Source organism: Oncorhynchus masou, chromosome 5 (assembly GCF_036934945.1).
Source record: "Oncorhynchus masou masou isolate Uvic2021 chromosome 5, UVic_Omas_1.1, whole genome shotgun sequence".
In the NCBI taxonomy this organism is placed as follows: domain Eukaryota; kingdom Metazoa; phylum Chordata; class Actinopteri; order Salmoniformes; family Salmonidae; genus Oncorhynchus; species Oncorhynchus masou.
Window position 1 is genome coordinate 9803098 of NC_088216.1, and position 14133 is coordinate 9817230.

The following is a 14133-nucleotide window of genomic DNA, read 5'->3' on the forward strand; positions in this document are numbered from 1 at the left end:
CATACTCCAAGTGTTCCTGTTTATGACCTGTTGCTACAGTGGTTTACTTCTGTCTGCAATGCTGGAAGGGCTGATGGTGAAACAGGCAGTAAGAAAATATATATATATATATTTGATCGGAGTTCATCGCTTGATTAGCAAAGCTACTCTGACTGCCACCAAAAAGTGCTGTGAACTTGCTCTCATGTCGGGGGTTGTTGTTGGACAGCCCACGTGTCCCAGAGCCTATGGGCTGTGCCAGAGACAGGGGGAACATGAGATGTGCTCACTCAATTCATCCATATTTATAAAAGGAGACATAAGTTGCTGTTCAGAAGTTGGAACTAGAGGTGCATTTCCACTGTAGAACCGCAATGACAAACATTTTGTGACAATTGTGCCTTTGTTTGTGGCACTATTGGTTTTCTTGGTCTGTTATCTTGACAGGACCATACTATTCCCTTAAAGCCTGTAAGATACATATTGAAAGCAAATGTAAACAATAGAGCAAATGGTAAATGGCACTTGAGAGTGCTCGAGTAATGACACACACAACACACAGAGCCGGAGTTGAAAAATGACCATGTAATCGCAGAGAGCATACACATTCAAACTGACATATTGGTAGTCTACAATCAAACCAATGTATTTCATATTCAATGTTTTGAGATTTAAAAAATACAAACTACACTTTCATCAAAATGGCATAAACAGTATATAAACGGTTCATTCTGAACATCACAGAACTACATACACTTCATATTCATATATTTTTTTAATGTTTAAAAAAAATATATTTTTTACCAGGCAAGTTAATTAAGAAAAAAAAATCTTATTTACAATGATGACTTCTCTCCTGTGTTTAAAGGCATCTCTACTGTGTGTAAAGGCTTCTCTACTGTGTGTGTTCTGTTATGTGATTTCAGGTAATCTAACCGGTTAAAATTCTTTCCGCACAGGGAGCAGTGGTAAGGCTTCTCTCCGGTGTGTATTCTCTTATGTTTTTTCAGACAACTTGATTGAGAAAAACTCTTTCCACAAACGGAGCATTGATAAGGCTTCTCCCCCGTGTGCGTTCTTGTGTGGGATTTCAGGTGGGTTGACTGGGTAAAACTCTTTCCGCACAGGGAGCAGAGGAAAAGCTTCTCTCCAGGTTTTTCTCCTGTATGTATTTTTTCATGCTCTTTCAGGTACTTTGCCAAGGAAAATCTTTTTCCACACTGGGAGCAATGGTAGGGCTTTTCTTCTGTGTGTGTCTTCTCATGCTGTTTTAGGATCCCTAACTTGGTAAATCGCTTTTCACACTGAGAGCAGTGGAAAGGTTTTTCTCCCGTGTGCACTATTTTATGTTCTTTCAGATGTGCTAACCGGGTAAAAGCCTTTTCACACTGAGAGCATTGGTAAGGCTTCTCGCCTGTGTGTATTATTTGATGTTGTTTTAGATTCTGTAACCAGGTAAAACACTGTCCACACTGGGAGCATTTGTGAGGCTTCTCTCCTGTATGTATCCTCTCATGTTTCTTTAGGTCCCCTAACTGGTTAAAGCTCTTTCCACAGTAGGAACAGTGATGTCGTCTTACTGGTTCGGAAGTCTCTGGCTCTGGTTCCTCTGCTGAGTCTGGTCTCTCTGCTGTCAAAGACAGAGTGTATATTTACAGTGGAACTGAACGCATTTTAACTAATTTGCAGATATGAAACAAACAAGACAATCATAAATCAGTCAAAATTATAAAATTCCCAGTTTATGCTACGAAACCAACTTTATAAGAGGGTTTTAAAAATAGGTTATATTTGACTCAACATTCCATGACAAACACTAAGGCATTGTTGGCAGAATAGATGGTTACAGTTCAATGCATGAATAATATAATTCACCAATACATTTCTTAGTAGTCCAAAAAAATATTGCTCTCAGGTTGTAAATTACAGCTGGCTTGGTACATTGTTTACTGCCTCCATTCAGGATGCACTGTATCAGTTTCAATGACTCAAGATTTTGGACAAAAACAGACAAATGTAACTAAGGCTGGGAATGTCAATACAATCAGACTAGCAAGGGCAATGATCACGAGGCAGTCATAATGTGGCTAATAGGCTAGCATTTCTATTTAGGTAGCAAGCTAAAAACATGGAGCTGAACACGAGCTAGCTGACAGGAGGATGTGATGTCATTGGAGGAGTGGGTGAGTGACCAAGTTTTTTTCCGTATTGTTTTTTGGTGGCTACACAGCTAGAGATGCAGGTGTCATTTGGTTAGCGAGCAAGAACGACTGTTATCCAGTTAGCATATATCTCTTGGGTTTGCAAATTCACTATGGCTATCTACTCCAATTTCAGAGCACTCTCGTCTGACTACCAGAGCACAGAATAACTGATGAATTTACGAACGCGAAATACCTGTTGAATGAATATACACTGCTCAAAAAAAATAAGGGGAACACTAAAATAACACATCCTAGATCTGAATGAAATATTCTTATTAAATACTTTTTTCTTTACATAGTTGAATGTGCTGACAACAAAATCACCCAAAAATCAATGGAAATCAAATTTATCAACCCATGGAGGTCTGGATTTGGAGTCACACTCAAAATTAAAAGTGGAAAACCACACTACAGGCTGATCCAACTTTGATGTAATGTCCTTAAAACAAGTCAAAATGAGGCTCAGTAGTGTGTGTGGCCTCCACGTGCCTGTATGACCCCTCTACAACGCCTGGGCATGCTCCTGATGAGGTGGCGGATGGTCTCCTGAGGGTTCTCCTCCCAGACCTGGACTAAAGCATCCGCCAACTCCTGGACAGTCTGTGATGCAACGTGGCGTTGGTGGATGGAGCGAGACATGATGTCCCAGATGTGCTCAATTAGATTCAGGTCTGGGGAACGGGCGGGCCAGTCCATAGCAACAATACCTTCCTCTTGCAGGAACTGCTGACACACTCCAGCCACATGAGGTCTAGCATTGTCTTGCATTAGGAGGAACCCAGGGCCAACCGCACCAGCATATGGTCTCACAAGGGGTCTGAGGATCTCATCTCGGTACCTAATGGCAGTCAGGTTACCTCTGGCGAGCACACACTGTGCGGCCCCCCAAAGAAATGCCACCCCACACCATCACTGACCCACCGCCAAACCGGTCATGCTGGAGGATGTTGCAGGCAGCAGAACGTTCTCCACGGCGTCTCCAGACTGTCACGTCTGTCACATGTGCTCAGTGTGAACCTGCTTTCATCTATGAAGAGCACAGGGCACCAGTGGCAAATGCCAAAAGTCCACATGTGGGGGTTGTGCTTACAGCCCAACACCGTGCAGGATGTCGGGCCCTCATACCACCCTCATGGAGTCTGTTTCTGACCGTTTGAGCAGACTTATGCACATTTGTGGCCTGCTGGAAGTCATTTTGCAGGGCTCTGGCAGTGCTCCTCCTGCTCCTCCTTGCACAAAAGGCGGAGGTAGCGGTCCTGCTGCTGTGTTGTTGCCCTCCTACGGCCTCCTCCACGTCTCCTGATGTACTGGCCTGTCTCCTGGTAGCGCCTCCATGCTCTGGACACTACGCTGACAGACACAGCAAACCTTCTTGCCACAGCTCGCATTGATGTACCATCCTGGATGAGCTGCACTACCTGAGCCACTTGTGTGGGTTGTAGACTCCGTCTTATGCTACCACTAGAGTGAACGCACCGCCAGCATTCAAAAGTGACCAAAACATCAGCCAGGAAGCATAGGAACTGAGAAGTGGTCTGTGGTTATCACCTGCAGAACCACTCCTTTATTGGGGGTGTCTTGCTAATTGCCTATAATTTCCACCTGTTGTCTATTCCATTTGCACAACAGCATGTGCAATTTATTGTCAGTTAGTGTTGCTTCCTAAGTGGACAGTTTGATTTCACAGAAGTGTGATTGACTTGGAGTTACATTGGTTTGTTTACATGTTCCCTTTATTTTTTGGGGCAGTGTATATATTTTTTGTAATTAATTAATTGAACCTTTATTTAACTAGGAAAGGCAGTTAAGAACACATTTCATTTACAATGGCGGCCTACCAAACCCGGACAACGCTGAGCCAATTGTATGCCGCCTTATGGGACTCCCAATCAAGGCCGGATGTGATACAGCCTGGATTCGAACCAGGGACTGTAGTGACTCCTCTAGCACTGAGATGCAGTGCCTTAGACTGCTGTGTCCATGTGTGTTAACTATTTAACTAGAACTACTAGAATGATTAAAAGTCCGCTAAAATTCCGCTAAAAGTCCTACAGCACCCGATGTCACAGGAAGGCAAAAAAGATCAAGGAAAACAACCACCCGAGCCACTGCCTGCCACTGCCTGTTGTCCCCGCTACCATCCAGAAGGTGAAGTCAGTACAGGTGCATCAAAGCTGGGACCGAGAGACTGAAAACCAGCTTCCATCTCAAGGCCATCAGACTGTTAAACGGCCATCACTAACACATTACGAGCACGGAGAGGCTGCTGCCTAGATACGGACTTGAAATCATTGCCCACTGTAATGTGGAACATTTGTCACTTTAGGGTAGTCTAGTGGTTAGAGCGTTGGACTAGTAACCGGAAGGTTGCAAGTTCAAATCCCTGAGCTGACAAGGTACAAATTTGTCGTTCTGCCCCTGAACAGGCAGTTAACCCACTGTTCCTAGGCCGTCATTGAAAATAAGATTTAAAAAAAAAAAAAACATTAATTACTTGCCTGGTTAAAAAAATGTTTAAAAAAATAATAATAATAATAATTCCACTTTCAATGTTTACATATCTTGCATTACTCATTTCATATGTATATACTGTATTCTGTAGTCTTTTGCATCTTAGCCTATGCGCTCTGACATCGCTCATCCATATATTTATATATTCTCAAAATCAAATCAAATTTATTTGTCACATACACATGGTTAGCAGATATTAATGCGTGTGTAGCGAAATGCTTGTGCTTCTAGTTCTGACAATGCAGTAATTACCAACGAGTAATCTAACCTAACAATTCCAAAACTACTACCTTATACACACAAGTGTAAAGGGATAAATAATATGTACATAAAGATATATGAATGAGTGATGGTACAGAACGGCATAAGCAAGATACAGTAGATGGTATCGAGTACAGTATATACATATGAGATGAGTAATGTAGGGTATGTAAACAAAGTGGCATAGTTTAAAGTGGCTAGTGATACATGTATTACATAAAGATGCAGTAGATGATAGAGTACAGTATATACATATGAGATTAATAATGTAGGGTATGTAAACATTATATAGTCCATTATTCCTTTACTTGTGTGTGTATTAGGTATTTGTTGTGAAATTGTTAGATATTGCTGCACTGTCAGAACTAGAAGCACAAGCATTTTGCTACAATAACATCTGCTAACCATATGTATGTGACCAATAGACTTTTTTTCGTAAGTGGACGTGCAGGATCTTGCAGGGATTTCTAGTCTTGCAGAATGTCGATTAGCATTTTCGAATTTGAGAGTAAAATAAAGATGAATATATTGATAAAAGTCACCTTGTCCGAGATAACATTAAACTGTCATCAAAACGTCACGCCAGGGTAAGGCTACACAATAGATGGCACTTATTTTAAGCATTTCTAAAATTCCCTATGGGGAAAATGTATGGCGGAATAACTAATGGAAGCATTTCCCTGCTTGACCGCTAGGTTTTATGGGTATTATGACACTCCCACTGTGGGGCCCGATACCTATCGTGGACATTGCCATTGGATGCACCGAGTCGCCTTAGTAGATATGCCATGTAGCCATGTTAGAAAACGGAAGGGTGTGTTGTAATTCACACGTCAGTTAGGCTGATAGTTTGCTTTAAAAAAGTTGTAAACAAACACGTTATAGTTTTAGAACCTGCTTAAACTATTATTTTTATTATTTGGATGCTTAGTCCTTGTATTCATAGCTATTTTATGGATTTGACAGTTGTTACATATCGGTGTCTCCAGCACCCAACCTTTTGCTGTTCACCAAAACGAGTGTCATGGCAGCCATTTTGTTGTTGTTTTCTGAATCACGGATTGCCACTTCAAAAATCCACATCAGTTCAACAATTGGCAGTTTGTACTCCTGTTTTTAAGATGGTAACGTTACTCACTGGTGTTAATCAGATCTCCAGTCTCATAATCTCCTTCCTCGTCCTCCTCTTTCATTGTGACAGTAATCTCTTCCTGATCCTCAGCTTTCACTCTGGAAGCTTCTTCATCGCCTTTCACTGTGACGTCCTTCTCTTCCTCCTCTTCTTTCACGACAATATTAAGCCACAGACCCTGTTTCTCAGTCCAGCAGACGTCCTCTTCTTTTACAGGGGGAGAGTAGTTTAGTGAGCTCATGGTCCAGAATGTTATTAAGAAAGCCAACTTAGATAGTTAGCATAAGCTACTGGCCTAATGCTAATTGAACCAGTTAGCTACCCGACAACGTAAATATGAAGCTGGGATGGGTAACGAGTAGATACGACAGACGTGTGTTTAAAACACAGTGATTAATATACACCGAAAACGCCTAAATAGCTCAAAGATTTTCGTATTTTTTGGCAAGCAAGCTATCTAAGTGACTGAATAGCTGTCGTTGTCGAAGAGGTGTCCCGTCCACTAGATTATACGTCACGTCACACTCCGGCAGCATTGCTTGTAAAACTCATATCGCCATCTGCTGACTGGAGTAGGTAACACAGTTATTATTTTTCATTTATTTCATTTGCGTTAACACAGGCAGCCCAATTCTGCATTTTTTTCCCACTAATTAGTCTTTTGATATTTTCAAATCAGATATTTTTCATATCTGATTGGTCAAAATACGCAACTTCTCCTACATGGTGTAATCATGTAAATGTACAGTACAGGTCAGACACACCTACTCATTCAAGGAGTTTTCTTTATTTTTATTTGTACTATTTTCTATTATTCTTGTAGAATAATAGTGAAGATATCAAAACTATGAAATAACACATATGGAAACATGTATTTACCAAAAAAGTGTTAAACAAATCAAAATATATTTTATATTTGAGATTCTTAAAAAGTTGCCTTGATTATAGCTTTGCACACTCTTCACATTCTCTCAACCAGCTTCATGAGGAATGCCTTTCCAAGAGTCTTGAAGGAGTTCCCACATATGCTGAGCACTTGTTGGCTGCTCTTCCTTCACTCTGCAGTCCAACTCATCCCAAACCATCTCAATTGGGTTGAGGTTGGGGGATTGTGTATGCCAGGTCATCTGATGCAGCATTCCAACAATCTCCTTCTTGGTCAAATAGCCCTTACATAGCCTGAAGGTGTGTTTGGCGTCATTGTCCTGTTGAAAAACAAATGATAGTCCCACTAAGCTCAAACCAGATGGGATGGCATATCGCTGCAGACTGCTGAGGTAGCAATGCTGGTTAACTGTGCCTTGAATTCTAAATAAATCACTGACAGTGTCACCTGCAAAGCACGCCCACACCATCACACCTCCTCCATGCTTCACGGTGGGAACCACACATGCGGAGATCATCCGTTCACCTACTATGCATCTTACTAAGACATGGCTGTCTCAAATTTGGACTCATCAGACCAAAGTACAGATTTCCACTGTTCCAATACCAATTGCTTGTGTTTCTTCACCCAAGCAAGTCTCTTCTTCTTATTGGTGTCCTTTAGTAGTGGTTTCTTTGCAGCAATTTGACCATGCAGGCCTGATTCACTCAGTCTCCTCTGAACAGTTGATGTTGAGATGTGTCTGTTACTTGAACTATGTGAAGCATTTATTTGGGCTGCAATTTCTGAGGCTGGTAACTCTAATGAATTTATACTCTGCAACAGAGGTAACTCTGGGTCCTTTTCTATGGCTGTCCTCATGAAAGTCAGTTTCATCATACCACAACAGAGGTAACTCTGGGTCCTTTCCTGTGGCTGTCCTCATGAAAGTCAGTATCATCATAGAGCTTGAAATTCCACATATTAACTTTTAAAAAGGAAAACTGGTTAATTGAAATGCATTCCAGGTGACAACCTCATGAAGCTGGTTGAGAGAATGCGAAGAGTGTGCAAAGCTGTAATCAAGGCAAAGGGTAGCTACTTGGAAGAATCTCAAATATAAAATATATTTTGATTTGTTTTTTTTTGGTTACTACATGTTTCCATATGTGTTATTTCCTAGTTTTGATATCTTCACTATTGTTCTACAATGTAGAAAATAGTTTTAAATAATAAAATAAAAACTTGAATGAGTAGGTGTGTCCAAACCTTTGACTGGTACTGTATATAATGAACAGACGAGGTCTATACTACTCCTGTATGGTGTAACAATACATCATGTAGATGCATATAATAAACAGACTCGGTCTATACTGCTCCTACATGGTGTAACAATACATCATGTAGATGTATATAATGAACAGACTAGGTCTATACTGCTCCTACATGGTGTAACAATACATCATGTAGATGTATATAATGAACAGACGAGGTCTATACTGCTCCTGCATGGTGTAGCAATACATCATGTAGATGTATATAATGAACAGACTAGGTCTATACTGCTCCTACATGGTGTAACAATACATCATTTTTTTATATACAGTGCCTTGCGAAAGTATTCGGCCCCCTTGAACTTTGTGACCTTTTGCCACATTTCAGGCTTCAAACATAAAGATATAAAACTGTATTTTTTTGTGAAGAATCAACAACAAGTGGGACACAATCATGAAGTGGAACGACATTTATTGGATATTTCAAACTTTTTTAACAAATCAAAAACTGAAAAATTGGGCGTGCAAAATTATTCAGCCCCCTTAAGTTAATACTTTGTAGCGCCACCTTTTGCTGCGATTACAGCTGTAAGTCGCTTGGGGTATGTCTCTATCAGTTTTGCACATCGAGAGACTGACATTTTTTCCCATTCCTCCTTGCAAAACAGCTCGAGCTCAGTGAGGTTGGATGGAGAGCATTTGTGAACAGCAGTTTTCAGTTCTTTCCACAGATTCTCGATTGGATTCAGGTCTGGACTTTGACTTGGCCATTCTAACACCTGGATATGTTTATTTTTGAACCATTCCATTGTAGATTTTGCTTTATGTTTTGGATCATTGTCTTGTTGGAAGACAAATCTCCGTCCCAGTCTCAGGTCTTTTGCAGACTCCATCAGGTTTTCTTCCAGAATGGCCCTGTATTTGGCTCCATCCATCTTCCCATCAATTTTAACCATCTTCCCTGTCCCTGCTGAAGAAAAGCAGGCCCAAACCATGATGCTGCCACCACCATGTTTGACAGTGGGGATAGAGTGTTCAGGGTGATGGGCTGTGTTGCTTTTACGCCAAACATAACATTTTGCATTGTTGCCAAAAAGTTCACTTGGCTACATAGCTGATGCCTGCTGGACTGTCCATTAATCACGGTACTCCATTCTGCTTGTTTATGTTTTTATCTGTCGGCCCAAGCCGCACTCAGGCTCTGTGTGCAGTTAATCCGACCCTCTCTGTCAACGCCATTTTACCTGCTGTTGTTGTGCTAGCTGATTAGCTGTTGTCTCACCTACTGTTGTAGCTAGCTCTCCTAATTAACACATGCGATTACTGTATGCCTTGCTGTAAGTCTCTCTCAAATGTCAATATGCCTTGTATACTGTTGTTCAGGTTAGTTATCATTGTTTTAGTTTACAATGGAGCCCCTAGTTCCACTCTTCATACCCCTGATACCTCCTTTGTCCCACCTCCCACACATGCGTTGACCTCATCCATTACAACCAGCATGTCCAGAGATACAACCTCTCTTATCATCACCCAGTGCCTGGGCTTACCTCCATTGTACCCGCACCCCACCATACCCGTCTGCGCATTATGCCCTGAATATATTCTACCATGCCCAGAAATCTGCTCCTTTTATTCTTTGTGCTCTAGGCGACCAGTTTTGATAGCCTTTAGCCGCACCCTCATACTACTCCTCCTCTGTTCCGCGGGTGATGTGGAGGTAAACTCAGGCCCTGCATGTCCCCAGGCACCCTCATTTGTTGACTTCTGTGATCGAAAAAGCCTTGGTTTCATGCTTGTCAACATCAGAAGCCTCCTCCCTAAGTTTGTTTTACTCACTGCTTTAGCACACTCTGCTAATCCTGATGTCCTTGCCGTGTCTGAATCCTGGCTCAGGAAGGCCACCAAAAATTCTGAGATTTCCATACCCAACTATAACATTTTCCGTCAAGATAGAACTGCCAAAGGGGAAGGAGTTGCAGTCTACTGCAGAGATAGCCTGCAAAGTAATGTCATACTTTCCAGGTCCATACCCAAACAGTTTGAACTACTAATTTTAAAAATGACTCCCTCCAGAAATAAGTCTCTACTGTTTCTACCATGCTCCCCAGAAATCTGCTCCTTTTTATTCTTTGTCCCCAAACTGGGATCTTAACAGGCAGTCCTACAATCTAACCAGTTTTGATAGCCTTTAAATCTGTAAACAAGGGCACCCTCATACTACAAATACTCCACTGTCTTCAACCAGGATCTCAGGCCTCATTGCATGTATTCTAATCGACATGGCATCACTGGGTAAAACATCCTGTGAGCAGGGATATCCTGGAAGGATATTGACCTTATCCCGTCAGTTGAGAATGCCTGGTCATTCTTTAAAAGTAACTTCCTCACCATTGTAGATAAGCATGTTCCGTTCAAAAAATACAGAACTAAGAACAGATATAGCCCTTGGTTCAATCCAGACCTGACTGCCCTCGACCAGCACAAAAACATCCTGTGGCGGACTGCAATAGCATCGAATAGTCCCCGCGATATGCAACTGTTCAGGGAAGTCAGGAACCAATACACGCAGTCAGTCAGGAAAGCAAAGGCCAGCTTCTTCAGGCAGAAATTTGCATCCTGTAGCTCCAACTCCAAAAGGTTCTGGGACACTATTAAGTCCATGGAGAACAAGAGCACCTCCTCCCAGCTGCCCACTGCTCTGAGGCTAGGTAACACGGTCACCACTGATAAATCCATGACTTCAACAAGCATTTCTCAACGGCTCGCCATGCCTTCCTCCTGGCTACTCCAACCTCGGCCAACAGCTCCACCCCCCCCGCAGCTACTCGCCCAAGCCTCTCCAGGTTCTCCTTTACCCAGATCCAGATAGCAGATGTTCTGAAAGAGCTGCAAAACCTGGACCCGTACAAATCAGCTGGGCTTGACAATCTGGACCCTCTATTCCTGAAACTATCTGCCGCCATTGTCGCAACCCCTATTACCAGCCTGTTCAACCTCTTTCATATCATCTGAGATCCCCAAGGATTGGAAAGCTGCCGCAGTCATCCCCCTCTTCAAAGGGGGAGACACCCTGGACCCAAACTGTTACAGACCTATATCCATCCTGCCCTGCCTATCTAAGGTCTTCAAAAGCCAAGTCAACAAACAGGTCACTGACCATCTCGAATCCCACCGTACCTTCTCCGCTGTGCAATCTGGTTTCCGAGCCGGTCACGGGTGCACCTCAGCCACGCTCAAGGTACTAAACGATATCATAACCGCCATCGATAAAAGACAGTACTGTGCAGCCGTCTTCATCGACCTTGACAAGGATTTCGACTCTGTCAATCACCGTATTCTTATCGGCAGACTCAGTAGCCTCGGTTTTTCTGATGACTGCCTTGCCTGGTTCACCAACTACTTTGCAGACAGAGTTCAGTGTTTCAAATCGGAGGGCATGCTGTCCGGTCCTCTGGCAGTCTCTATGGGGGTGCCACAGGGTTCAATTCTCGGGCCGACTCTTCTCTCTGTATATATCAATGATGTTGCTCTTGCTCCCTGATCCACCTCTACGCAGACGACACCATTCTGTAAACTTCCGGCCCGTCCTTGAACACTGTGCTATCTAACCTCAAAACGAGCTTCAATGCCATACAACACTCCTTCCGTGACCTCCAACTGCTCTTAAACGCTAGTAAAACCAAATGCATGCTTTTAAACCGTTCGCTGCCTGAACCCGCACATCCGACTAGCATCACCACCCTGGATGGTTCCGACCTAGAATATGTGGACATCTATAAGTACCTATGTGTCTGGCTAGACTGTAAACTCTCCTTCCAGACTCATATCAAACATCTACAATCTAAAATAAAATCTAGAGTCGGCTTTCTATTCCGCAACAAAGCCTCCTTCACTCATGCCGCCAAACTTACCCAAGTAAAACTGACTATCCTACCGATCCTCGACTTTGGCGATGTCATCTACAAAATAGCTTCCAACACTCTACTCAGCAAACTGGATGCAGTTTATCACAGTGCCATTCATTTTGTCACTAAAGCACCTTATACCACCCACCACTGCGACCTGTATGCTCTAGTCGGCTGGTCCTCGCTCCATTTTCGTCGCCAGACCCACTGGCTCCAGGTCATCTACAAGTCCATGCTAGGTAAAGCTCCGCCTTATCTCAGTTCACTGGTCACGATGGCAACACCCACCCGTAGCACACGCTCCAGCAGGTGTATCTCACTGATCATCCCTAAAGCCAACACCTCATTTGGCCGCCTTTTGTTCCAGTTCTCTGCTGCATGTGACTGGAACGAATTGCAAAAATCGTAAATGTATTATTAGTAAGAAGTAATGTGGTATATTGTTTAATTTTAATAAAAGTGACCCGAGTCCAATTAGTCATGATGTTATTACATAGACAGGGCATTCAGAATGTATTCAGACCCTTTCACCTTAAATAGACAGGGCATTCAGAATGTATTCAGACCCTTTCACCTTAAATAGACAGGGCATTCAGAATGCATTCAGACCCTTTCACCTTAAATAGACAGGGCATTCAGAATGTATTCAGACCCTTTCACCTTAAATAGATGCGGCATTCAGAATGTATTCAGACCCTTTCACCTTAAATAGACGGGGCATTCAGTAATGTATTCAGAGTGGTTTCACCTTAAATAGACGGGGCATTCAAATGTATTCAGACCCTTTCACCTTAAATAGACAGGGCATTCAGAATGTATTCAGACCCTTTCACCTTAAATAGACGGGGCATTCAGAATGTATTCAGACCCTTTCACCTTAAATAGATATGGGCATTCAGAATGTATTAGACCCTTTCACCTTAAAATAGACAGGGCATTCAGAATGCATTGAGACAAACCTTTCACCTTAAATAAAGACAGGGCATTCAGAATGTATTCAGACCCTTTCACAACTTAAATAGACAGGGCATTCAGAATGTATTCAGACCCGTTCACCTTAAATAGACAGGGCATTCAGAATGCATTCAGACCCAAAATGTAAATGTATTAAATAGACAGGGCATTATTGTTTAATTTAATAAAAGTGACCCGAGTCCAATTAGTCATGATGTTATTAAATAGACAGGGCATTCAGAATGTATTCAGACCCTTTCACCTTAAATAGACAGGGCATTCAGAATGCATTCAGACCCTTTCATCTTAAATAGACGGGGCATTCAGAATGTATTCAGACCCTTTCACCTTAAATAGACGGGGCATTCAGAATGTATTCAGACCCTTTCACCTTAAATAGACAGGGCATTCAGAATGTATTCAGACCCTTTCACCTTAAATAGACAGGGCATTCAGAATGTATTCAGACCCTTTCACCTTAAATAGACAGGGCATTCAGAATGCATTCAGACCCTTTCACCTTAAATAGACAGGGCATTCAGAATGTATTCAGACCCTTTCACCTTAAATAGACAGGGCATTCAGACCCTTTCACCTTAAATAGACAGGGCATTCAGACCCTTTCACCTTAAATAGACAGGGCATTCAGACCCTTTCACCTTAAATAGACACCTTTCACCTTAAATAGACAGGGCATTCAGAATGCATTCAGACCCTTTCACCTTAAATAGACAGGGCATTCAGAATGTATTCAGACCCTTTCACCTTAAATAGACGGGGCATTCAGAATGTATTCAGACCCTTTCACCTTAAATAGACAGGGCATTCAGAATGTATTCAGACCCTTTCACCTTAAATAGACGGGGCATTCAGAATGTATTCAGACCCTTTCACCTTAAATAGACGGGGCATTCAGAATGTATTCAGACCCTTTCACCTTAAATAGACGGGGCATTCAGAATGTATTCAGACCCTTTCACCTTAAATAGACGGGGCATTCAGAATGTATTCAGAGACCCTTTCACCTTAAATAGACGGGGCATTCAGA

At 42.3% G+C, this 14133-nt stretch overlaps 1 protein-coding gene across 2 annotated transcripts; it reads right to left on the minus strand.

Annotated features, from left to right (window-relative positions):
* Positions 1-544: 544 nt before the first annotated feature.
* Positions 545-6582, minus strand: LOC135532663 (zinc finger protein 501-like). 2 transcript variants are annotated; one of them, XM_064960138.1, is made up of 2 exons: positions 6094-6582; positions 545-1606 (listed from the first exon to the last, which is right to left on the minus strand). In XM_064960138.1, the coding sequence occupies exons 1-2, from the start codon at positions 6326-6328 to the stop codon at positions 816-818; spliced, it is 1026 nt and encodes a 341-aa protein (XP_064816210.1). In that variant the 5' UTR covers positions 6329-6582; the 3' UTR covers positions 545-815. The 2 variants fall into 2 exon arrangements, with proteins under 2 accessions (XP_064816210.1, XP_064816204.1); XM_064960132.1 differs by having other exon boundaries at positions 545-1609.
* Between the last annotated feature and the right edge of the window lie 7551 nt (positions 6583-14133).

Excerpts from the sequence above, each read along its gene's own strand:
- LOC135532663 (XM_064960132.1), bottom strand. The coding sequence starts at position 6,328 with ATGAGCTCACTAAACTACTCTCCCCCTGTAAAAGAAGAGGACGTCTGC. Across the intron at positions 1,610-6,093 it reads TGGAGATCTGATTAACACCA|CAGAGAGACCAGACTCAGCA; the intron begins GTGAGTAACGTT and ends TGTCTTTGACAG.